Source organism: Salmo trutta, chromosome 12 (genome assembly GCF_901001165.1).
Source record: "Salmo trutta chromosome 12, fSalTru1.1, whole genome shotgun sequence".
Taxonomy (NCBI): Eukaryota; Metazoa; Chordata; class Actinopteri; order Salmoniformes; family Salmonidae; genus Salmo; species Salmo trutta.
The window spans coordinates 33,113,776-33,138,839 of record NC_042968.1 but is presented as its reverse complement, the minus strand read 5'-3'; the positions used below and the strand labels follow the sequence as shown (position 1 = coordinate 33,138,839).

Here is a 25,064-nt window from a genome sequence, read left to right as displayed (position 1 = left end):
ATGACTTTTTGCATGAAAGGGGAAATTAACTTGGCCCCAGACAATCAATCTGAGATGGACTTCAGTTTCAGCCATGGGATTTCTTTGTCTGCTTTAACACCTGGTTAAATCACCATCTCTCATCTTTCTCCCTCTCTCCTTTTCATCTCTCCCTGCTCTCTCTAATGTTCTCCCCATCTTCTTCTCTGATTTTCCTCCTTTCTTCCTCCTACCTCTATCCATTACCTCATTCTCTCTCTCTTTCTCTCTCTCCCTCTCTCTCTTTCTCTCTGTCCTGCAGGTGACGTTGATTCCCACCCATGACACAGATGTGACTCGGGAGTGGTACCAGCAGACCCATGAACGGCAGCAGGAGCTAAACATCATGGTCCTGGCCTCCAGCAGCACCGTGGTCATGCAGGATGAGTCTTTCCCCGCCTGCAAGATCGAATTTTAAGCCCCACCCCCCCTCTCTTCCCCTCTGTAATGGGACAACACACCCCTGGTTCAGTCTGTCTGTTTAAATATTTTGGATCTGCCTTTTCTAGGGATTTATTTCTTACGGTAAATCATAACAGTACATCTCAAATTACACCCTATTTGTCTCATAGCTAACATAGAACTCTGGTCTAAAGTAGTGCACTGGACTGTATGTGGAGTAGGGTGTCATTTTAGACACAGCGATATTCAACAACCACACGTTTGATTATGGTTATTGTCATTGTTTGTATTATAAAGATGCTCTTCAGACTATAACGCTTCTCTACTATAATTCTAAGGTTTATTAAAGGAAACAAGTATGGTTGTGCATACGGTAGAAATCCAGGCAAAATGTCCAGGCAATGCTTACTGTTTCCTTCAAGTTAAGACAGATTTTCTTCTAATAGGCATAATTCAAAGCACAAGTATGCCCAATTAGAATGTTACAGAGTCATCAACAACAACAACTTATTCAACTTACAACTTAATCAACAACAACTTCATCTTTGTTTAAAGAAGTTAGAACACCAAAACACATTTTGTACTTTAGTGTTTATATGTTTTGTAGAACTGAATACGCCATGCTAATGCCAATGGTACTTTTCTCATCCACGTGCCACTCATTGAACTTTGTGCCTAATATTGACACATTGACATAGATGATATTCTAAGTAGATTGTCTCTAAGAGTCTTTTAGATGTTGAATAATTATGTTTGTGGTAAAATAGGGTGGAAAAAACAAATCGAGTCATACTCAAAGGTGTTGTGTGTGCCATTCAGTTTTCATGTAATTTCTGCAAGGTGAAATTCACTTTTAATGGATTTCTCAAGCGCCATATTGCGTACAGTAAATTGTAACTGTCAGTGTTGTCTGGTTGTAAAGTGAAGTCTTTTGAGAATGTTCCCAGCCAGAACACATCCAGATCTGTCGAACAGGGCTGGTGTATATTGTACAATATACAACATGCGCAGTAGATTACCCTTGCATTTATTTTCCAAGCTTGCATCCACAAACATATCTTGGACCAGGCCAATGTATGCTATTGTGTGGAAGGAAAGGAGAATACTCACATTGCAACATTTTGATGACTGTATGTCAGGTTGCAATGTTGCTACATTCAATGTACTACTTCCTCGTCATAGCATTTATATGCATGTATAACATACTGTAAGCATTACACATTGGCTTGGAATAGTGTGGCTTATGAAATTACAAATAGCTTAAGCAGCTTGTTTGTGTTCATGAACTAATTGATAGAAAGGAGGCTGTCAGGTTAAAAGATGTTACACAACTTAAAGACAACAACCCTCCGCTATTTTATCTGCAGAGCTACAGACCGACAGTGTCTGTGAACTGGAGTAGGTCCACACTTTGGGAAGGTATCACAGATCATATAATTATTCTCACATTTAGTATTGACCCTTTAAGAGACATGGGTGTGATTTGGGATTTGTGTAAGGTGAAGATAGCTGGAGTACATAGTGTAGACTATGACCATCATGGTATTATCCCAAATGGCACCCTATTCCCTATGTAGTGCACTACTTTTGACCAGAGCCTTATGGTAGTGCACTACATAGGGAATAGGGTGCCATTTGGGGCAGTCATACCTAACCTGGTTATGACTACAGCAATAGGACCATGTGGTTGTGAGCTCATGGCCCATCGCCTGTACAGGGTAATAGTTTGATTGAGTGTCTGAAGACTTGTCTGTGAGGTGTTCGTGCCGTGCATTAACGTTGATGAACATTGTAGGGCGGTTCCATAGATGACAGAGGTTTGACTGTCACCCACATGTGCCTTTCTGTCCTGTCATGTGTTCAAGGAAGACTCAGATGCTTGCTTGAAATGGCCCTTGTGGCAAAGCCATAGATATTCAGTGTTCGGCAAACTCAGTTTCGGTCTCAGAATTTGAACGGGCGCCATGTTGGCACTGAAAGCTCCAAGACAATTACATTGTAGTTGGAATGCAGATTAGAATGTTCTCATCATGGCATGTTTGGTGCAGACATAGAGGATGGTTTGCCATGGTAAAGTAGTGGCTAGGTGGGCAGGTCAGTGTTGTAGTATGATCACTAAACTAAAAGCAAAGGTCCAAAAATATGATTTGCACATCCTACTAAGCAAACTAACATGGTATTTTTACCAGTGTTTAAATCACAGGGTCTGATATTCTCTGTCGGCGATAGTGAACAAGAAGCACAAATTATCAAACAACTGTGGTCAAACCCTTATTCTAAGAACTTGTAGGCCCAGTCATATGAAAATACTCTAATTTGGGATTTCTACCAATTGTGTTTATGTTCTTTAACACAAAAGCAGTCATTTTTTATCAGAAAAAGAGAGCTTTGTTGGAAATGTTAACTCACAGACAGACGTGTTATTTCCTATTGAGTTGTATTATTTTCTTAATCCTTATGATGCCCATGGAAAGGGAAAGAGGTGTTTTGCTCTAAGGCTGTTTTAGAACCATTAACTTTGGGAGCAGAGGCCAAAAGGTTTTTGCTCTACCACAATCACCTTGACTCAATGCCTTGGAATGTTTTTTAAAAACAAAATGTACAATTTGCTTTTGATTTTATGTGATCATAGTCGGTGTGTCTAGAATGTAATTGTCAGTGTTATTTAAGATGGGTTTTCATTTGTGTGCACAGTTTGTAATTGTATCCTTTAATATTACTGTAAGTTAGGACTAAGTAGATTGTTAGAAACTAATTGTCAGAAAACGAGACAAAAAGACATGTTTTAATTCCATTCTATTGCATCATGACATTAAGTTTTTGAGGCTTACAAAGAACAAATTATAACACGCCTTGTTCGAGGGTCTAGACAAATTGTACCATTGCGCAATCTTTGAGGCTAATCAGAATATTCAGCAATGTATTCCAGTTTTTCTGAGACACATATGGCGCACACACGTAAATACTATCATAGAGACAAAGAAATAGAATGAATTGTCAAATGCTTTCAGTAAACATGCTTTGAATCCTGCAATGTCTTTTTCTTTTCGTTGCCGAAGCTCATTGCACAAATGTACCGGACCATGCAGATTATCAGACAGAGCAGTTCTGAGATAGCCTGGTTAACAGACAGAGCAGTTCTGAGATAGCCTGGTTAACAGACTGAGAGCAGTTCTGAGATAGCCTGGTTAACAGACTGAGAGCAGTTCTGCGATAACAATACTGAGAGCAGCGTTCAGTCTGATTTAACCAGGCTAGTTCTGAGTGTTCCAACTGATCCGAATGTGAAGAAGCAGATTAACCTTTACGTTCTCCGTGGAGGACATTGATATCTTGGTTGCCTAGGTGACATACTAGTTAGTAGTTGTATATGTTTTCTGCTCCATCAACTCAAAAGGGTTGTCAGTCAAAGTCAGACTGTCTCCTCTATTGTGTGTGAATACAGTGCATATCAAACTTATATTTAGGGGAGAATGTCTTATTTTATTTCTTTACTCTTGTCTGAAGTCTGTCTATTTCTAATGGTTGCCCTGAGAAACGAGTTCAATTAATTAGTCAGCGATTGATTAAAGAAAATTGGACAAGTTCTTCATTTTCAGAGACTGATTTTTGACCGTACAGGTAATTGTCTTACTAACAGTTTTTCAAAGGCAAACTAACATGCCTGCTATATTGTTTAGCTGAGAGAACATTCTGTATAACAAATATTGGATAATGTTACAGTGCTTGGAATTGGCTTTCACATAGAGAATGGGATTCAGAACAGTATCCCTTTATATCTCAGAAACTCTACCAGTTTTCCTGTGGTCTTTGACTTCAAGGTTGTCTTAACCGAGACATCAACTGTTAACTCATGTCAGCGTCATTCTGAAGACTAGAATTAACATTGCATTCATAGACAAACACAAACCACATCACACAAAACTGACTGCCAGATAGTGACTTGGATCACTATATCAATACATTTTATATCTAGGGTATTTATAATGGTTCACACAGTGAATTTTTCCAAATAAAAAAAAACTGAACAAAAACAGTATCAATGTATTGTGCAAAAAATAATAATTCAGTTGAATTCTCCAAAACTCCTCAGAATCCTGATGTAGAAAATCCTCATGAAGATTGTCCATCATTCCAATAAACTCTGCTTGTCTGTGCATGCTACCTTATTAGTTCTAATCCTGTATGTAAGTTTAAAAATGAAGAAAATAGAAACGCTATTTTAAAAGATGCTGGTGCAAGGTCGTCGTCTTGCCTCCACTGGCTGTGCTGTAAGGAAGACGTGATCGCTTTCCTCTTTCTTTTTGCGAGCTTCATGACTTTCCTTAAATCTTTTGTTTTAAGTGCAATATACTTCTGTATCTATCTTTAACACATAAAGGAACATAGAACTTCAGCAGATTTATTGTCAAAGGGAAAAGTGTGGTGATCATTAATAAAACACATGTATTGAAGAATACAAAAAGCCTCAACTGTGTCTGATTTCCGGTAACTTCTGATATGTGTGCCTGGATACCTTGGCAGCAGCTAATGGGGATCCATAATAAATACAAATGTTGAATTCAATGCCGAGGTTTACCTCCACTGTACTCACATCCTACCATACCTTTGTCAGTACATTATGCCCTGAATCTCTTCTACCACGGCCAGAAATCTGCTCATTTTATTCTGTTCCCAACGCACTAGACAACCAATTCTTATACCCTTTAGCCGTACCCTTATCCTACTCCTCCTCTGGTGATGTAGAGGTTATCCCAGGCCCTGTAGCCCCCAGTACTACACCTATTCCCCAGGTGCTCTCATTTGTTGACTTCTGTAACCGTAAAAGCCTTGGTTTCATGCATGTAAACATCAGAAGCGTCCTCCCTAAGTTTGTTTTATTCACTGCTTTAGCACACTCCGCCAAGCCTCGTCTGAATCCTGGCTTAGGAAGGCCACCAAAAATTCTGAAATTACCATCCCCAACTACAACATTTTCCATCATGATAGAACTGCTAAAGGGGGCGGAGTTGCAGTCTACTGCAGAGATAGACAGAACTCTGCAGGCTTACTATCCAGGTCTGTGCCCAAACAGTTCAATCTTCTACTTTTAAAAATCCACCTTTGCAGAAATAAATCTCTCACTGTTGCCGCTTGTTATAGACCCCCCTCAGCCCCCAGCTGTGCCCTGGACACCATATGTGAATTGATTGCCCCCCATCTATCTTCAGAGTTCGTACTGTTAGGTGCTTAACACCCCGGCCGTCCTACAATCTAAGATAGATGCCCTCAAATCTCACACAAATGATCAAGGAACCTACCAGGTACAACCCTAAATCCGTAAACATGGGCACCCTCATAGATATCCTCCTGACCAATTTGCCCTCCAAATACACCTCTGCTGTCTTCAACCAGGATCTCAGCAATCACTGCCTTATTGCCTGCGTCCGTAATGGGTCCGCGGTCAAATGACCACCACTCAATCACTGTCAAACACTCCCTAAAATGCTGCAGCGAGCAGGCCTTTCTAACCGACCTGGCCCGGGTATCCTGGAAGGATATTGACCTCATCCCATAAGTAGAGGATGCCTGGTTGTTCTTTAAAAGTGATTTCCTCACCATCTTAAATAAGCATTCCCCATTCAAAAAAATGTAGAACTAAGAACAGATATAGCCCTTGGTTCACTCCTGACTTGACTGCCCTTGACCAGCACAAAAACATCCTGTGGCGTACTGCATTAGCATTGAATAGCCCCCGCGATATGCAACTTTTCAGGGATGTCAGGAACCAATATACACAATCAGTTTGAAAAAGCTAACCTTTGCTTTCCTAACAGAAATTTGCATGCTGTACCACTAATTCCCCCCAAATTTGGGACAGTGAAGTCCATAGAGAATAAGAGCACCTCCTCCCAGCTGCCCACTGCACTGAGGCTAGGAAACACTCACCACCGATAAATCTACAATAATCGAGAATTTCAATAAGCATTTTTCTACGCCTGCCATGCTTTCCACCTGGCTACCCCTACCCCGGCCAACAGCTCTGCACCCCCCAGAGCAACTAGTCCAAGCCCCCCCCCCCGCTTCTCCTTCACCCAAATCCAGATAGCTGATGTTCTAAAAGAGCTGCAAAATCTTGACCCCTACAAATCAGCAGGGCTAGACAATCTGTACCCTCTCTTTCTAAAATTATCTGTCGCAACTGTTGCAACCCCTATTACTGGCCTGTTCAACCTCTCTTTCGTATCATCTGAGATCACTAAAGATTGGAAAGCTGCCGCGGTCATACCCCTCTTCATAGGAGGAGACACTCTAGACCCAAACTGTTACAGACCTATATCCATCCTGCCCTGCCTTTCTAAAGTCTTCAAAAGCCAAGTTAACAAACAGATCACCGACCATTTTGAATCCCACCGTACCTTCTCCGCTATGCAATCTGGTTTCCGAGCTGGTCATGGGTGCACCTCAGCCACGCTCAAGGTCCTAAACGATGTCATAACCGCCATCGATAAAAGACAGTACTGTGCAGCCGTCTTCATCGACCTGGCCAAGGCTTTCAACTCTGTCAATCACCGCATTCTTATCGGCAGACTAAATAGTCTTGGTTTCTCAGAGTTCAGTGTGTCAAATCGGAGGGCCTGTTGTCCGGACCTCTGGCAGTCTCTATGGGTTGCCACAGGGTTCAATTCTTGGGCCGACTCTTTTCTCTGTATATATCAATGATGTCGCTCTTGCTGCTGGTGATTCTCTGATCCACCTCTACGCAGACGACACCATTCTGTATACTTCTGGCTCTTCCTTGGACACTGTGTTAACAACTCTCCAAACGAGCTTCAATGCCATACAACACTCCTTCCGTGGCCTCCAACTCCTTTAAATGCTAGTAAAACTAAATGCATGCTCTTCAACTGATCGCTGCGCGCACCCGCCTGCCCGACTTGCATCACTACTCTGGACGGTTCGGACTTAGAATATGTGGACAACTACAAATACCTAGGTGTCTGGTTAGACTGTAAACTCTCCTTCCAGACTCACATTAAGCATCTCCATTCCAAAATTAAATCTAGAATCGGCTTCCTATTTCGCAAGAAAGCATCCTTCACTCATGCTGCCAAACATACCCTCGTAAAACTGACTATCCTACTGATCCTTGACTTCGGTGATGTCATTTACAAAATAGCCTCCGACACTCTACTCAGCAAATTGGATGCAGTCTATCACAGTGCCATCCGTTTTGTCACTAAAGCCCCATATACTACCCACCACTGCAACCTGTATGCTCTCATTGGCTAGCCCTTGCTGCATATCCGTCACCAAACCCAATGGCTCCAGCTCATCTATAAGTCTTTGCTAGGTAAAGCCCCGCCTTATCTCAGCTCACTGGTCACCATAGAAACACCCACCTGTAGCACGCGCTCCAGCAGTTATATTTCACTGGTCATCCCCAAAGCCAACACCTCCTTTGGCCGCCTTTCCTTCCAGTTCTCTGCTGCCAATGACTGGAATGAATTGCAAAAGTCACTGAAGCTTGAGACTTATATCTCCCTCACTAACTATAAGCATCAGCTGTCAGAGCAGCTTACCGATCACTGCACCTGTACACAGCCCATCTGTAAATAGCCCACCCAACTACCTCATCCCCATATTGTTATTTTTTTTGCACCCCTGTATCTCTTCTTGCACATTATCATCTGCACATCTATCACTCCAGTGTTAATACTAAATTGTAATTATTTCGCCACTATGGCCTATTTATTGCCTTACCTCCCTAGTCTTACTATATTTCCACACACTGTATATAGATTTTTCTATTGTGTTATTGACTATACGTTTGTTTATTCCATATGTAACTCGGTGTTGTTTTTGTCGCTCTGCTTTGCTTTATCTTGGCCAGGTCGCAGTTGTAAATGAGAACTTGTTCTCAACTGGCCTACCTGGTTAAATAAAGGTTACATTAAAAATAACCACATCACGACATTGTCCAATTTAATATCAATAAAAGCCTTTAACCCTTGAAATGCTGTCAACTGCTGACTCAGCAGTCCAATGCATTTAACTGTATAAGTGGTAACAGCAGGGAGGCGAGTTAGTTTCCGTCTAGTGCTCTGTATTGTCCTCTCCTTCTTGCTCCATTGAGAGAAGTCAGGTGGGTCGTTCTTCAATTGCTATGGCATTTTGAAAGAAATGTACTTCATTTTTCTAGATTTATTTGGGTACATCTTCCAATTCCAAATATGGTAGCAAAATGACTTTCTTTAAACAATGCATAAACAAAGTTTAACAGTATAAAGGACTTGCATTAGGTTTTATCATTGATAACCAGTTCAATACTCTGTTCAACAGGAAAAAATTATGTATTGGAAACATCCTAAAAACGTCTTTGGGGACGTCCCCGGATTGAGCCAGGAACAAGATAAAAATCTCTAGGCGACTAAGACAGAACGTTCTAACAGCGTCCTTGGGGATGTCCCCGGAAAAAAACGTGAACTAGACAAACTCCTTCAAAATGGCATTGTAACTGTTCAGTGAGATTTGGGCCAACCATGGAATAGATAACCATCTGAAATGCTACTGTTGGACCAGTTGGCAGCCACCCGACATTACCCCATTGCCCAGTACTGACAGTTGGAACACAAACACACAGGAACACAGCTCCACATTCATCCCATTTCAGAAAAGAGAGGAGAAAAGGAAGAACAGGCCCGGCTACATCTGTTGGTCCTACTACATCGAGCTCATGTGACCCTGCGGATGATGTCATAGTTGTTGCCATTCAGTGTGTGCCAGCTGGGGCATTCAACAGATCGCTCCTCATTCGCCAGCCGCTCAAAGCACGGATTGTACCCCGAGCTCGCCTCAAGACAATGGCTGATATATTGTGTAAGCAGTAAGCACAGCGGCAGAGGATTTGATCAGATCAATTCAGGCACAATCTAGACCTATTCCAAATACTAATTATACAGATAGAATAACTGCTCTGTATCTTTCCACCGTGTCAGTTTTACAATGCAAACACTCTTCACTGTAACTGATCTCAGTGACAGTAGAAAAAAAGGGTCACACTGCAAGCAACATTACATCCCTTGCCCAAATTGTGGAAATGCCCCCCAGCCTCCTAAAGACAGACACTGGTGGCCAGCCTTGGCAGCACAATCTGCACATTGAACCCTGAATAATCTCCCTGTGCATATGAAAGGAGGTCTGGACAGGGGGACAATCTCCCCTTCATCACCACAGCATGACATCATCCCCAAATTCACCATGACATCATCCCCAAATTCACCATGACATCATCCTAAATTCACCATGACATCATCCCCAAATTCACAGGCATGTTGGGATAGAGACGTGGGGTCCTCAGCCAGTGCTAGGGCTGTGTCCCAATTCTCCCCCATCTCCTGAAATGTGCACTTTCTCACATGGATTTAACATTGGTAGAAACTCTGGCAAGGTCAGATTTGCACCATTTCAATTTTTTTATTTCACCTTTATTTAACTAGGCAAGTCGGTTAAGAACAAATTCTAATTTACAATTCTCAGGAACAGTGGGTTAACTGCCTTGTTGAGGGGGGCAGAAAGACAGAATTTTACCTTGTCAGCTCGGGGATTTGATCTAGCAACCTTTCGGTTACTGGCCCAACGCTCTAACCACTAGGCTACCTGCCCTTTACTGGCCCAACGCTCTAACCACTAGGCTACCTGCCGGTTACTGGCCCAACGCTCTAACCACTAGGCTACCTGCCGTTACTGGCCCAACGCTCTAACCACTAGGCTACCTGCCCTTTACTGGCCCAACGCTCTAACCACTAGGCTACCTGCCGGTTACTGGCCCAACGCTCTAACCACTAGGCTACCTGCCGGTTACTGGCCCAACGCTCTAACCACTAGGCTACCTGCCGGTTACTGGCCCAACGCTCTAACCACTAGGCTACCTGCCGGTTACTGGCCCAACGCTCTAACCACTAGGCTACCTGCCGGTTACTGGCCCAACGCTCTAACCACTAGGCTACCTGCCGGTTACTGGCCCAACGCTCTAACCACTAGGCTACCTGCCGGTTACTGGCCCAACGCTCTAACCACTAGGCTACCTGCCGGTTACTGGCCCAACGCTCTAACCACTAGGCTACCTGGCGCACCTAATAACATGTTATTACTTTGCCTCCCTCCAGCGTTTGTACAGCGGTCTACTCCGACCTCTCTATAGTGGCAGCAACGAGAGAGGGTTAATGTCATGGCAACAGATTAATGCTGGATTGGTTTCTGTGAGTCATCATTGAACTTAAAGAACTGTAAAGAACAAAGGGCTAGCTACAGACAGTAGCTAGATAGCACTGCTGGCCTTTCCCACCAGATGGCCTCTCTCTCCACCTTTCTCTCAGGCAGGAGACGGACACAGCCTTAGCAGGAGACAGACTGCTCATAATGATTTCCACTAACACAATCACAGCCTCACAGATAGACAAAGGGAGCAGAGGCAATCAATAGAATCCCTACTGCAGCGTTCTGAATCTACTTCGATTAAGGAACGTCTCACAAGCTTCCACTTTCTTTTTCAGCCAAGTCACTCAGAGGCCTTATTCAATCAAATCTGCATATGGAGGCTAACGGGGTAAAGCACACAAAAAAATTGTCTTCGCACTGCCAGCATGCAAGTTTCAACGAGTCCACATGTTGAGTTACTGGTTTTACCAGCCTCCTCACTTCATTGGACACAGCTCTGTAGAATGTATCTGATGGAGGATATTGTCGGCTCTATTCTGGGAGGTTGCATTCAGAACGAGACAAAATGTTGCTTTTTTTAAAGATTGTTTGCTGCAATTCTACACATTTTGGGAAAGGGGGGATACCTAGTCAGTTGTCCAACAATGTATTCAAGTGAAATGTGTCTTCCGCATTCAACCCAACCCCTCTGAATCAGAGAGGTGCGAGGGGGCTGCCATAATCGACATCCATGTCTTCGGCACCTGGGGAAGTGCCTTGTTCAGGGGCAGAACAACAGGTTTTTACCTTGTCAGCTCACGGATTTGATCCAGCAACCTTCCGGTTACTGTCCCAACGCTCTAACCACTAGGCTACCTGCCGCACCATGCGGCTGAGAACATGTTCAGTTTTAAAGCCAATTTTCTTCAATAATACACATTTTCTCATGGCTTTGCCTTGTTCTTACGGTATCTGAGTGACTCAAATATTGGAACAAATTCAATGCCATTTTTAAATTAACCCTGATCATTTGTTCTCTAAGACCATCGTATTTAAAAGTGTAATTGTTCCATTATTTTTTCTACATACTTTTTATCTGGTTTTAGTTGTTTCATTTCAGCTCATGAAAATGGGACCAACACTTTACATGTTGCGTTTATATTTTTGTTCAGTATACATGACAATGGTATATGAGACAACACATTTTAACCTGAACATTGTTTCGTTGAACAGGCCCGTGTTGCACGAGGCATCTGGCAGTTGTTACCCCAATGAGATTACTGGGCTGTAAGACAACATTAACAAAATGTTAGTGCTCACGTCACTGACCTACAGGGGGATGGGAAATACTGTCAACGTAAAAAGGGGTGAGGATGCACCTCTGTAGACCCAATCAGTCAATAACCCACTGGTCGCTGCCAACATACCAACTCAAATCACAATTTAGATTACATTTTTATGAATATATGATTTGAGCCATGTTATCTAGACATAAATATTGTCAATGTAAAGTAATCCATATTGTTATCTGCTGGTAAAGGGTTGCTATGTACTGCAAGTACAATCCACCATACTGTCTTTTTGTTGTCGTGGAATCGTTGTGTACCGTCCAGATGCTCACAAATATAAACAGGAAAAGCATGGTTATATGAACAAAGGCCAGTCATCCCTCAGACAGCCATGTACTCACAAGTCAAATCCAATAGAAGCACACAGTGGGAGAAATATCATTTCACAGGACATTTTATTCCGAACATTCTTTAGAGAAATAAAGCTGCATTTGTAGAAGCCATTGAGCCGATTACCCCACACAGCAAATAGCATAGAAATTAAAGCAGAGTGCGTTTTCTGAATCTTTTAAGTTAAAAGGCTGAAATCACAGAGCTCCAAAAGCATGTAAGTGCATTGTTCATTCGTAAAGCCTTCATGAAGAGTTTAGAAGTGCATAGCAGCTAAACAGGGTATTCTTCATTAAGCTATTTCATTTTATCTACTCACTTTCCAACTCCTTCAAAAAGATGACAAAAAGGGTTAATCCATCTCTTTCCAAACCAAACAGACACAGCACTTCAGTGTAGTTTAGCATCCTGAAGCGCAGATGAAATGTTGCAAACACTTTACAACAGACAACACTAACCTCTACTGTAGGCCGGAGACACAGACCAAAGGTATTACACACAATCAGATAGAGTTTCATTGTGTAGATTTTGACACACATCTGTACATATCCACTGAAACAATGGCAGATTACAGTGTTAATGTTGATTCTATGCAGCAGCAGTGTTGTTTATTCTTTGACTGACATTAAATTGTGTTACGTGACAGAAATAATCGTCTCTACAGTACATCACGATACGACTGCACCAACCCCAATAGTCAAATACAGAATCTCATTTACTCTCTCACACACACACAAACACTGATAACAGTCCACGCACAGAACAGGCCCTGCAACAAAAACTGTCTAACGCAATGGAACCACAGAGAACCATCCAAAAATACCCCGACCTCTTTTGTTCAGTCAAAAAAAAGATTGCTTAATACAGTAATGTGTTTGAGGTGATCTTTTACAAAAATATACAGTTGCTATGATACAAGTTAAAACTGTTAATAAATCTGATGGCTCTGCATTAAAAATATCACCTCACTAGGCGTCATTCAAAGTTAAATATAGATCTCTCTCGTCATATGGTTTCTATATGATTACTTAAAGTGGTAGTTGAGGTTTAAGGAATTTGGCAAAAAAAGCAGTGCACAAGTTGTGATCGAATGAAACGTGGGTTATTTTTACAGTCAGTGGAGTACTGCTCCCTCCTATGCAGGTCCTTCAGGGGCTAGGGGAAGTGACAAGGGGCTGTTTTCAAACCTGGGCTAGAGGGATAGTAGCCTGGTGCTCCAGTCCGTTTGTGCTTTAGCCAACTCCTCTGTGTTTGCGGTCATTGTCGTGACAACGTGTATGGCTTGACAACAGTAGAAGAGCTAGCTACAGCACATAGATGTAAGATCTTCATTTGATCACCCTGTTGCAAGAGAACTTTCCTGCAATGCAGGAAATGTAAATTGTGTAGTGTATTTGATGTTTAAAAAGGATTCTGAAGTTTGTAATTTCCACTTAAAAATGTATCAAATGACCCCCTACAAAAATGTCCATTAATTATAATCCACATTTCCAGTTCCTGTAGGATTATTTTCCTGCTGTAGCAAACTGGCTCAAATGAAGATCCTACATCTGTGCAGTGTGGGACCAGGCTAGGATTTGAGTATATTTCATCTCAAAAGAGGAAACGGCAATAATAAATCTCACCATACATGTAGTGGAGCTCTTCTTTACCCCTAAGAAAAGAGCTCAGCTGCTGGTCAGGAGTTTCTAAGGCCCGTTCACTTGATTGGCATAAGGTGCTGAGCGCTGCTTGGTCGGGTGCAGCGCAAGATCAGAGTTTAATAGACTTTATCTCGGAGCTCAGCGTGCTGATAAGAGCCTACCTGGGCTCTTGTTGGCTCGATGCAATACAGTTGTGGCGCATATCAAGTGAACAGACCTTAATGGTGATACAGACCATCACAGGGAGAGGATCGCCTAGAATAGGACCACTGGGGAAACACACAGGGTGACATCTTCTGTTTGATGAAACGTCACAGACCAGTCATGTGGTGCATTTATCATTTCAATGTGTGACAAGAACATGATTTCAATATACTGCAGTAAAGTTGCCAACTGAAAATGCTTTTCAAAACGGCTTTGTTTGTGTTTGCCGAAGCCGAACTTGATGAAATTGTGTTTAAATTACATTGCAACACAATATACATATAATCCACACATTTTGACATGTAAATTTCCCTGCAGGAAAAATAAACGTATTACTCACAATACTTGAAGTGAGATGTCTCTCAAACCATCTCCTTTTACAATGTCCATGAGTTGGTGGACATGCTGCAATTCTAGCTATAATAAACGGTATGTATGTAGCAATGTACATGATGCAATATGCGAGCCCACCCGTCAAATGTAAATGTTTCAGTTATATTTGGCGAGATCTCCACAATGGTGCACACCGAGGGCTGTTCAGTGGATAGAAGATGTCACCCATTATAAACTGTTTACACCAGCAACATCAAAGCTTCACTTCAGAACAAGTGGCTTTCTATCGGACACAGGGACAAAAACATCCATACATGACAGTCATGATAAAGATGTTGTACTGTACTAGGTGGTAGTTCTATGATCATACTGAGTTCTCCTACAACGGCTGGTTCACAGACAGCTATGGGAGAGAGACTGGGGTTGTGTTCATTATGGCATGCCACGAAAAACATTTTAAAACGTTTTGTAACGGAAATAGAAAATGCTCGTATTTTAATGGACAAGTCCAGGAAGTGTCTCCCTTTTTCAGTCCCTTTTCCTCAGTTTTTGTGCCTAATGAACACGACCAGGGTAGAGAACTAAGAAGCAGCAGCCCGATCCACTATTCACCAGACATAAGTTACAAGCCTTGGTCTAAGACTAGGTCACTAGGATGCACCACTGGGGGTTCACCACATGGAACTGGCCAAGGAGTTTTTGAAGGGCTTCCTGGAAGCCTCCTTCCAGCCCCCTAGACGTTCTACCTTACTTCCTTCTAGCCTCTTAGAAGACCTAGGCTCCTTCTCTGGTTCTCTGAGACCCCACCTAGGGCTCTGACGCGTGAGGGGCTCCCACCTCTAGTGGCATCCCAGGATGGGGGAGGCTCCCCGTGCTGCCCCTCCACATCTCCACCGTCTCCTGGGTGTCAAAGAACTCGTCAGGCCCCTCTGGGGACTGGGGCGTCTGTGCGCTGGATCCTGCCTCACTGCCGCTCTCTCTGAGCTCCAGGACCACCGGGAGAGAACCGGGGAGATATTCATCCATACGGCCCAGAGAGAGGTCTGCCAGTGGGGAAGACGGGCTCAATGGGCTGAGGTCTGGAACTTCACCGCAAGTGGCCTCAGTTGAAGCAGGGGACTCGCCTGGCTCCTCCTGCCTTGTTTCAGAGTTTCCACTCAGGGGCAGGTGGCTGGGGGTGGCTGGGGCCTCAGGATTGTCTTCTGGGGATGTCTGGCAGGGGGTGGTCAGGTCCTCCGTGGGGCTGGTGGGATTGGAGAGTTCGGGGGTTTGGGGGCCAGCAGTAGGGGCCTGCTGGCCTGTGTTGTGAAGGCAGGACTGGATCTCCTCGCTGTTCTGGGGGGTGAAGGGGGTCTTGTCACTGAAGCTAAAATGGGGGGAGGCGTCTGCCGTGGTGGGGGAGGAGGGGCCAGCGCTGGACACTGTACTGGACGGACCGCTGCTGTCTGCAGAGACAGAGACCAAACAAATGATCAATTAATCAATGTACCAAGCAATCAGTCATCTATCAATTCAATTATGTTTTACTAAGGTAATGTTAATCATATTGAAATTGAGGCTAATAGGTTACAATTGAGTGCAGGGAAAGACATGACCAAACAGGAAAGAACTGTGAGCTAGTTAGCACATAAAAAAGCCTAACCTACCCACCGCTAAGGAAAATGGTACCTGGGGATTTCACTTAGAACAAAACCACCATTAAAACACAGAACATTTCTGTCCTTGAGCACACCTCTGAAAATCAGGAAATAGGTGGTTTACAGAAGATGATAGAAGCCAGCGGTGGGAGAGGGTTGGAAACCCAGTTAGTCAATACAGGCTGTGGTGGGCCACTGTAGTAGTAAATCACTTTAAATAGCCCTAAGACAGTGGAGCCTAGGGATACTGTGGGAGGCAATTACATGTAAGCCTTAAAATTAGAAATTTCAACTCCAACTTCTAACACTTTTTGACATGTACACACACACACACACACACACACACGAATAAGACCTACTGATAGTCATTTGACGCTAGATACCAACACAAACCAACACTCTCTAATACTCCCCAATGCAACTCCTTCTCCTTCTCTAAAAACAAGTTAACCGGTCAAACTAAAAGGTAAATGAATTACATGAAAGAGAATGAACACTCACACCAGGGAGGTCTGTCAGAGCGCTGTCGGGGTGATACGGAGGAGGAGAGGACTCTCTGAGGCATGTAGGAGTCCACCGACGGCTGGTTCTGAGAGTCAAACATGGCCGACAGAGCTGTGAGGAGAGAGGAGAGCGGTTCACACAGGGCTGTGAGGAGAGCGGTTCACACAGGGCTGTGAGGAGAGCGGTTCACACAGGGCTGTGAGGAGAGCGGTTCACACAGGGCTGTGAGGAGAGCGGTTCACACAGGGCTGTGAGGAGAGCGGTTCACACAGGGCTGTGATTCAGTGTGCGTTTCAATAGTCAGTGATACTTTTGATAAATTCATTAAAAATCCTACAATTTGATTGTCTGGATTTTTTTTCTCATTTTGTCTGTCATAGTTGACGTGTACCTATGATGAAAATTACAGGCCTCTCTCATCTTTTTAAGTGGGAGAACTTGCACAATTGGTGGCTGACTAAATACTTTTTTGCCCCACTGTATCTGTCACGTCAAGACGTTTCTATGTGGTTTTCCTGTGTGTGTGTGTGTGTGTGTGTGTGTAACAGTCCATTACCTCTTGTGGTCCTGGAGTGGGCATCTCCACCAGTCTCACACACGGCGGTGATGAACTCATCCACCTGCTTGAGGGACAGCGAGTTGTGCAACGTCTCCAGTGGGTAGATGGAGGGCACCATGGAGCAGCCTTCAAAGCCTGCAGTCAGAGAGGGGAAAGACCCAGGCCCGCAGCCCCACCACCCTTCAGTCAGACTGGGGTAGGAGAGGTGGTTAGAGGGGTCTCTGGAGCAGGCAGGACCACTACTACAGCCAACACCACCTCCCCAGTCCCCAAGGCCAGTCACTCACCCTACTGCAGTCATCACCGGCAGTCCTAGTTCTGGATGTGGAGTGCTTTGTTCCAGCCCTGCACTATCATCAGCTGATCACAAAGATTCATTTGTTTGTTAGTGCTGGGCTGGAACCAAAGCCTGCACCCTGGGTAGCTCTCTGGAACTAGAGGTGGAAGGTGAACACTGCCCTAATGTTACGGTGTATTTCTGCTACGGTTGGTTTCCACACAAACAATACTGGAGGCAGACACAGGACATGCCTGATTCATGTAACCACATACAGTATGAGTCAAAGATTTGGACACCTTCTCATTCCAGGGTTTCTATTTTTTACATTGTAGAATAATAGTGAAGACATCAAAACTATGGAATCATGTAGCAACCAAAATAAAGTGTTAAAACAAATCAAAATATTTGAAATTCTTCAAAGTAGCCACCCCTTTACCTTGATGACAGCTATGCACACGCTTCATGAGGTAGTCACCTGGAATGCATTTCAATTAACAGGTCTGCCTTGTTAAAAGTGAATTTGTGGAATTTCTTTCCTTCTTAATGCATTTGAGCCAATCAATTGTGTTGTGACAATGGTAGGAGCGGTATACAGAAGATAGCCCTATTTGGTAAAAGACCAAGTCCATATTACGGCAAGAACAGCTCAAATAAGCAAAGAGAAACGACAGTCCATCATTACCTTCAGACATGAAGGTCAGTCAATGCGGAAAATGTCAAGAACTTTGAAAGTTTCTTTGAAAGTGCTGTCGCAAAAAAACCATCAAGCGCTATGATGAAACTGGCTCTCATGAAGACCGCCACAGAAAAGGAAGACTCAGAGTTACTTCTGCTGCAGAGGATAAGTTCATTAGAGTTACCAGGCTCAGAAATTGTAGCCCAAATAAATGCTTCAGAGTTCAAGTAACAGACACATCTCAACATCAACTGTTCAGAGGAGACTGCGTGAATCAGGCCTTCATGGTCGAATTGCTGCAAAGAAACCACTAATAAAGGACACCAATAAGAAGAGACTTGCTTGGGCCAAGAAACACAAGCAATGGACATTAGACCATTGGAAATCTGTCCTTTGGTCTGAGGAGTCCAAATTTGAGATATTTGGTTCCAACCGCCGTGTCTTTGTGAGATGCAGAGTAGGTGAACAGATGATCTCTGCATGTGTGGCTCCCACTGTGAAGCATGGAGGAGGAGGTGTGATGGTGCAAAACTTGTGACACTGTCTGTGATTTATTTACAATTCAAGGCACACTTAACCAGCATGGCTACCACAGCATTCTGCAGCGACACATCTGGCCATCCCATCTTGTTTGCGCTTAGTGGGACTATAATTTGTTTTTCAACAGGACAATGACACAAAACACACCTCCGGGGCTGTGGAAGGGCTATTTAACCAAGAAAGAGAGTGATGGAGTGCTGCATCAGATGACCTGGCCTCCACAACCACCCGACCTCAAAACAATTAAGATGGTTTGGGATGAGTTGGACCGCAGAATAAAGAAAAACCCTTGAATGAGTAGGTGTCCAAACTTTTTGACTGGTACTGTACAAGACAAATCTCACACAAAATGACTGTACAACACAAAAAGCATCCCTTACCCCAGGACACTAACAGGAGAATAAAGAAAAAGAAGCACTGTGTTATGCGATCGCCCGGCACTACGTGAGTATTAATCATGGCTCAGCTATATAGGTGGGTTTCCTACCCAAGGCTCTGATGAAGGCGCCCAAACCCGACGTACGTCCCGTAAATAAATACTCAGATCAATGCAGACACAGAGCGCTCCTTTAGTCACCTGTTGACATGTCCTGGGGTAAGAAATGCTTTTTTTGTGATTTTCCAGTCCCTTATTCGAGCACTCGATTCCTTTTTTGTTCAGGCTTGGTTGAAGCGAGTTTGGGTACGCTTTCTGTCTACTGTAGAACACATTTTTATCCATTTTAGTGGACAAGCGACTCAAACCATATCCAGGAAGCAAGACAGACATGCACGCTGTCTTTCACACTACTGCGCCGACCCGAACTGTACTGGTTTGGATATTTTCGTCACTGTCTTTTTCAGCCACTATGGTGGATGTGTAACCAGGGCAGTACAGTTCAGCATGACTCAGTAGTGTGAAACGGGTCTTATTGACAGTCAGTAAAGCACCGGAACACTTCAGATCACACAGCCCAAGGGGTCTACAAAGCAACAAATCAGTCCAGTCGATAGACCATCCATTCACTGTAATCCGTGTACATCAATCGTGAAAAACAGTTTACGACCAAGTTCACTCTATTGAATAGAAAAGCATTAAACAAAGTCTACACCAACCAGACAGGGATGCTATTGCTATGCTAAATTGAAATGCCACATGGTTTGAGTATGTTGTATCAGGAACATCCTAGTGGGCAAAACTGGTTGAACTAATGTCATTATAACCAGAAACTAGTTGATATTATGTAATTATAATGTCATTTCAACCAGAAACCAATGATTTCTCTGGTTTTCTAGTAATACCTAGGTAGTCGTTTAATCTCAGACAAGTGATCTAGTCACAGGCTGTGCAGTTTTATACAACACAATGGGTTTCATTTCAGACAAACAGCATCTGACAACATCCATCCACTAGCTAAGCTACATTCCAAACTGCAGTCAGTTCCTGGTTCAAAAGATCTACGTTGGCAACAGTCACTCAAATTAAGACCATTAGTACTAAAAAGAAGCAAGATCAAATAAGAACTGAACTGCAGGGAGGAAATAAGATTCAGTTAAGATAACTAATGCAAGACACCTGAAAAAGCCAAACCACACCAAATGGCAAGTCGCTCTCCCAAAAGTCGCAGGCAAGCATGCGTCAAACAAACCACCGAAGGCAAAGCGGCGAAAGTCAACTGCGGCGGCAGTAACTAGCAGCACACCAGTACGAAACGAAACCTCAGATCTGCAAGCATTACAGCAGAGGGTTTAAAGGGCATAGGAGGGCAGGGGGTTGAAGAGGGGCTGGGGGTCTGACCGTAGAAGTACTCTAGGGAGTCCTGGCCAGAGATGAGCCAGTTACGGAAGAGGCGGAGGTGGTAGGAGCACTGGTTGAGGTGGTGGGCCAGCGCCCCGTCCAGAGAGAGAGGGCAGCACAGGTTGGCATCAGTGGAGAAGCGCCTCAACAGCTGGGCCACGTGATGCTCCTCCAAGGGCTCTGGGGAAGGAGGAACAGGAGGAGAGAGGATAGGATGGATGGAGCAGGGGAGGAGGAGATGGAAGGAGGAGGGGAGGCAGAGGATGACCATAAAGGATGAGGGAAGAAGATGGGCAGGATGGAGGAGAGCCAGAGAGGTGGGAGCAGGAGAGATGGGAGGAGAGCAGGGAGGGGTGGATAGATGAGGTGGGAGGCAGAGGAGGATGCGAGAGGAATAGGAAGAGAGAGAGTAGAGGGGGAAGAGAGGAAAGAAGGACAGTAAGGGGGGGAGTGAAATGAGGAGAGGGATGGGATGAATGACACAGCAGAGGTAATGGGAGGAAGGACAAAGAAGAGGTATCACCCATTGTGTGGACAGAAAGGGGGTGACTGGCAGGAGGGAGGGAGGAGAGGTATCACCCATTGTGTGGACAGAAAGGGGGTGACTGGCAGGAGGGAGGGAGGAGAGGTATCACCCATTGTGTGGACAGAAAGGGGGTGACTGGCAGGAGGGAGGGAGGAGAGGTATCACCCATTGTGTGGACAGAAAGGGGGTGACTGGGAGGAGGGAGGGAGGAGAGGTATCACCCATTGTGTGGACAGAGATGGGGTGACTTGGAGGTACAGTAAGTTACTGCTATTTCTAACAGCCAACCTTCTCCTGTCAACCATCCCATTCCTCCATGCTCTGGACCAGCTACCATAAACGGCAAAAATCTTCAAGCAACATTCAGCGGACCCCATCCAACCCAATCATCCCACAGGTTTGCACAAAGACCTCAGCAAAATCTGCTCCATCCAACTGTCCCCAGCATTGACAGAGAGAAAACGCCTCAAACTCCAAAAGACAGAATAGCGTATCACATGACTCCACTGCAATCTCATCTTGGTTATGGAAAAAGCTCTGGGATACAATCCATAGGTTTAGAAGACAGAAATACATATCCAATGAAAATCCACAGAGGAAATGTCAATATTGCATTTAATGCATTTGATTTTTTAACAGCATTGACTAGTTTCAAGTTGAGAGACCACATAGGAGCATTTGTGATAGAACTGAAGACGTTGAAAACGCTGAGACGTGGAGCTACACATGCTTAAATATGTCAAATATGTTTGTGTCATTGTGAATACATTCAAATCCTAGAGAGAAAAGAACTCAATCCAGTGTCCAATAAAAATACACTAGGCGAAAGCGGTCCAGCGTGCATAGCGTTTTTGCCGTGCCACTACAATCAATCCTGTTTGACAGGTTGCGTAAAGCTGCAGTTGGATGTAAACCTGAGCCTCATTCGTTACTGTACCTGAGACAGGCCACCACAGAGGGGAAACAGCCACAGCAGACGTATCATCCTGTGTCCCTATTCAAAAGTCAATATATACACACAGTTGTGAATTGACATGCTTCAAGTTGCTTAAAATGAAATGACTGTCATAAAAATAAAAAAAAATCCCATAAAAGCAATTAGGTGTTGTGTTCATGTACTGAAATGACATTTTAGGGGCCTCATTTATAAACGTTACCTACACACAAAATATACGTGAGCCAGTTTTCCTTACCTCCCCGCAAACATTTAAAATTTTTATTTCACCTTTATTTAACCAGGTAGGCTAGTTGAGAACAAGTTCTCATTTACAAATGCGACCTGGCCAAGATAAAGCAAAGCAGTGTGACACAGACAACAACACAGAGTTACACATGGAGTAAACAATAAACAAGCCAATAACACAATAAACAAGTCAATGACACAGTAGAAAAAAGAAAGTCTATATACAGTGTGTGCAGGCATGAGGAGGTAGGCAATAAATAGGCCATAGGAGCAAATAATTACAATTTAGCAGATTAACACTGGAGTGATAAATGAGCATATGAAGATGTGCATGTAGAGATACTGGTGTGCAAAAAGAGCAGAAAAGTAAATCAAATAAAAACAGTAAGGGGATGAGGTAGGTAGATAGGGTGGGCAATGTAAAGATGGGCTATGTACAGCTGCAGCGATCGGTTAGCAGCTCAGGTAGCTGATGTTTGAAGTTGGCAAGGGAAATAAAAGTCTCCAACTTCAGCGATTTTTGTTTGGGCCATGCATACACACATTCTCTAGTGGTTGACGTATTGTATAGCAAGCAGACAAGTATTTTGTGCAAATACAGGATATGATGACGCTCTTATCCAAAAAACTACAAAAAAACTGGAAAAAATAACAAGAGGCAGCCATTTTCCATTAGTGAGAAGAGCGAAAATCGGACATAGGAATGTATTTTTATTTTATTTTCAAAACCATTGCAGAATATATTCCTCACCTTTTCTGGCCATGATGGGTTCATATTCCCGAAGTAGCCATACAACAAATGACCATCTCTCATTTAACTGGACTGAGTATCCTAGCAGGCCTAAACAGACAAGCTATGTACAGTATTTCAACTTTTGCTTCATGAGATCCCATAGGCAGTGCAGTTCACAATACAGAGTCCAAATGAACAGGTGGTCTTCTCCAGAACCTGCTATTCTCCAGAAGTGGCTCTGCCCTCCAGCAGCGATGGCTCCAGCGATGGCTCCAACGGTGGCAGATGCCCAAGTACACCTGTCCCTGTCCCTAACCAACGTCCCCACAGTCAGAATACTGGACCCCACAGGCAGTGGCCAAGTATACCTGTCCCTAACCAACATCACTACAGTCAGAATACTGGACCCCACAGGCAGTGGCCAAGTACACCTGTCCCTGTCCCTAACCAACGTCCCTACAGTCAGAATACTGAACCCCACAGGCAGTGGCCAAGTACACCTGTCCCTGTCCCTAACCAACATCACTACAGTCAGAATACTGAACCCCACAGGCAGTGGCCAAGTACACCTGTCCCTGTCCCTAACCAACATCACTACAGTCAGAATAATGGACCCCACAGGCAGTGGCCAAGTATACCTGTCCCTAACCAACATCACTACAGTCAGAATACTGAACCCCACAGGCAGTGGCCAAGTACACCTGTCCCTGTCCCTAACCAACGTCCCTACAGTCAGAATACTGAACCCCACAGGCAGTGGCCAAGTACACCTGTCCCTAACCAACATCACTACAGTCAGAATACTGAACCCCACAGGCAGTGGCCAAGTACACCTGTCCCTAACCAACATCACTACAGTCAGAATACTGAACCCCACAGGCAGTGGCCAAGTACACCTGTCCCTGTCCCTAACCAACATCCCTACAGTCAGAATACTGAACCCCACAGGCAGTGGCCAAGTTCACCTGTCCTGTCCCTAACCAAAATCCCTACAGTCAGAATACTGGACCCCACAGGCAGTGGCCAAGTACACCTGTCCCTGTCCCTAACCAACGTCCCTACAGTCAGAATACTGAACCCCACAGGCAGTGGCCAAGTACACCTGTCCCTGTCCCTAACCAACATCCCTACAGTCAGAATACTGGACCCCACAGGCAGTGGCCAAGCACACCTGTCCCTAACCAACGTCCCTACAGTCAGAATACTGAACCTCACAGGCAGTGGCCAAGTACACCTGTCCCTGTCTCTAACCAACATCCCTACAGTCAGAATACTGAACCCCACAGGCAGTGGCCAAGTACACCTGTCCCTGTCCCTAACCAACATCCCTACAGTCAGAATACTGGACCCCACAGGCAGTGGCCAAGCACACCTGTCCCTAACCAACGTCCCTACAGACAGAATACTGGACCCCACAGGCAGTGGCCAAGTACACCTGTCCCTGTCCCTAACCAACATCACTACAGTCAGAATACTGAACCCCACAGGCAGTGGCCAAGTACACCTGTCCCTGTCCCTAACCAACATCACTACAGTCAGAATAATGGACCCCACAGGCAGTGGCCAAGTATACCTGTCCCTAACCAACATCACTACAGTCAGAATACTGAACCCCACAGGCAGTGGCCAAGTACACCTGTCCCTGTCCCTAACCAACGTCCCTACAGTCAGAATACTGAACCTCACAGGCAGTGGCCAAGTACACCTGTCCCTGTCCCTAACCAACATCACTACAGTCAGAATACTGAACCCCACAGGCAGTGGCCAAGTACACCTGTCCCTGTCCCTAACCAACATCCCTACAGTCAGAATACTGAACCCCACAGGCAGTGGCCAAGTACACCTGTCCCTGTCCCTAACCAACATCCCAACAGTCAGAATACTGAACCCCACAGGCAGTGGCCAAGCACACCTGTCCCTAACCAACATCACTACAGTCAGAATACTGGACCTCACAGGCAGTGGCCAAGTACACCTGTCCCTAACCAACATCCCTACTGTCAGAATACTGGACCCCACAGGCAGATGCCCAAGTACACCTGTCCCTGTCCCTAACCAACATCACTACAGTCAGAATACTGGACCCCACAGGCAGTGGCCAAGTACACCTGTCCCTAACCAACATCACTACAATCAGAATACTGGACCCCACAGGCAGTGGCCAAGTGCACCTGTCCCTAATCAACATCCC

At 44.4% G+C, this 25,064-nt stretch overlaps 2 protein-coding genes across 9 annotated transcripts in view; one reads left to right on the top strand and one right to left on the bottom strand.

Annotated features, from left to right (window-relative positions):
* The window catches only part of map1aa (microtubule-associated protein 1Aa), a 72,397-nt gene extending 67,512 nt beyond the window's left edge, over positions 1–4,885 (top strand). For both annotated transcript variants that reach the window (XM_029768033.1, XM_029768034.1), the window contains one exon: positions 281–4,885. In XM_029768033.1, coding sequence (XP_029623893.1) covers positions 281–436 — 156 coding nt within the window. In that variant the 3' untranslated portion in view covers positions 437–4,885. The remainder of the gene's footprint in view (positions 1–280) is intronic.
* Positions 4,886–12,324: 7,439 nt separating this feature from the next.
* ppip5k1a (diphosphoinositol pentakisphosphate kinase 1a) overlaps positions 12,325–25,064 on the bottom strand; it is a 46,856-nt gene continuing 34,116 nt past the window's right edge. For 3 of the 7 annotated variants that reach the window (XM_029768026.1, XM_029768025.1, XM_029768028.1), the window contains 5 exons: positions 21,895–21,951; positions 20,432–20,611; positions 17,156–17,293; positions 16,597–16,710; positions 12,325–15,903 (listed from right to left, as the gene is read on the bottom strand). In XM_029768026.1, coding sequence (XP_029623886.1) covers positions 15,266–15,903; positions 16,597–16,710; positions 17,156–17,293; positions 20,432–20,611; positions 21,895–21,951 — 1,127 coding nt within the window. In that variant the 3' untranslated portion in view covers positions 12,325–15,265. The remainder of the gene's footprint in view (positions 15,904–16,596; positions 16,711–17,155; positions 17,294–20,431; positions 20,612–21,894; positions 21,952–25,064) is intronic. The other 4 variants (XM_029768027.1, XM_029768030.1, XM_029768031.1 and 1 more) reach the window with 2 other exon arrangements.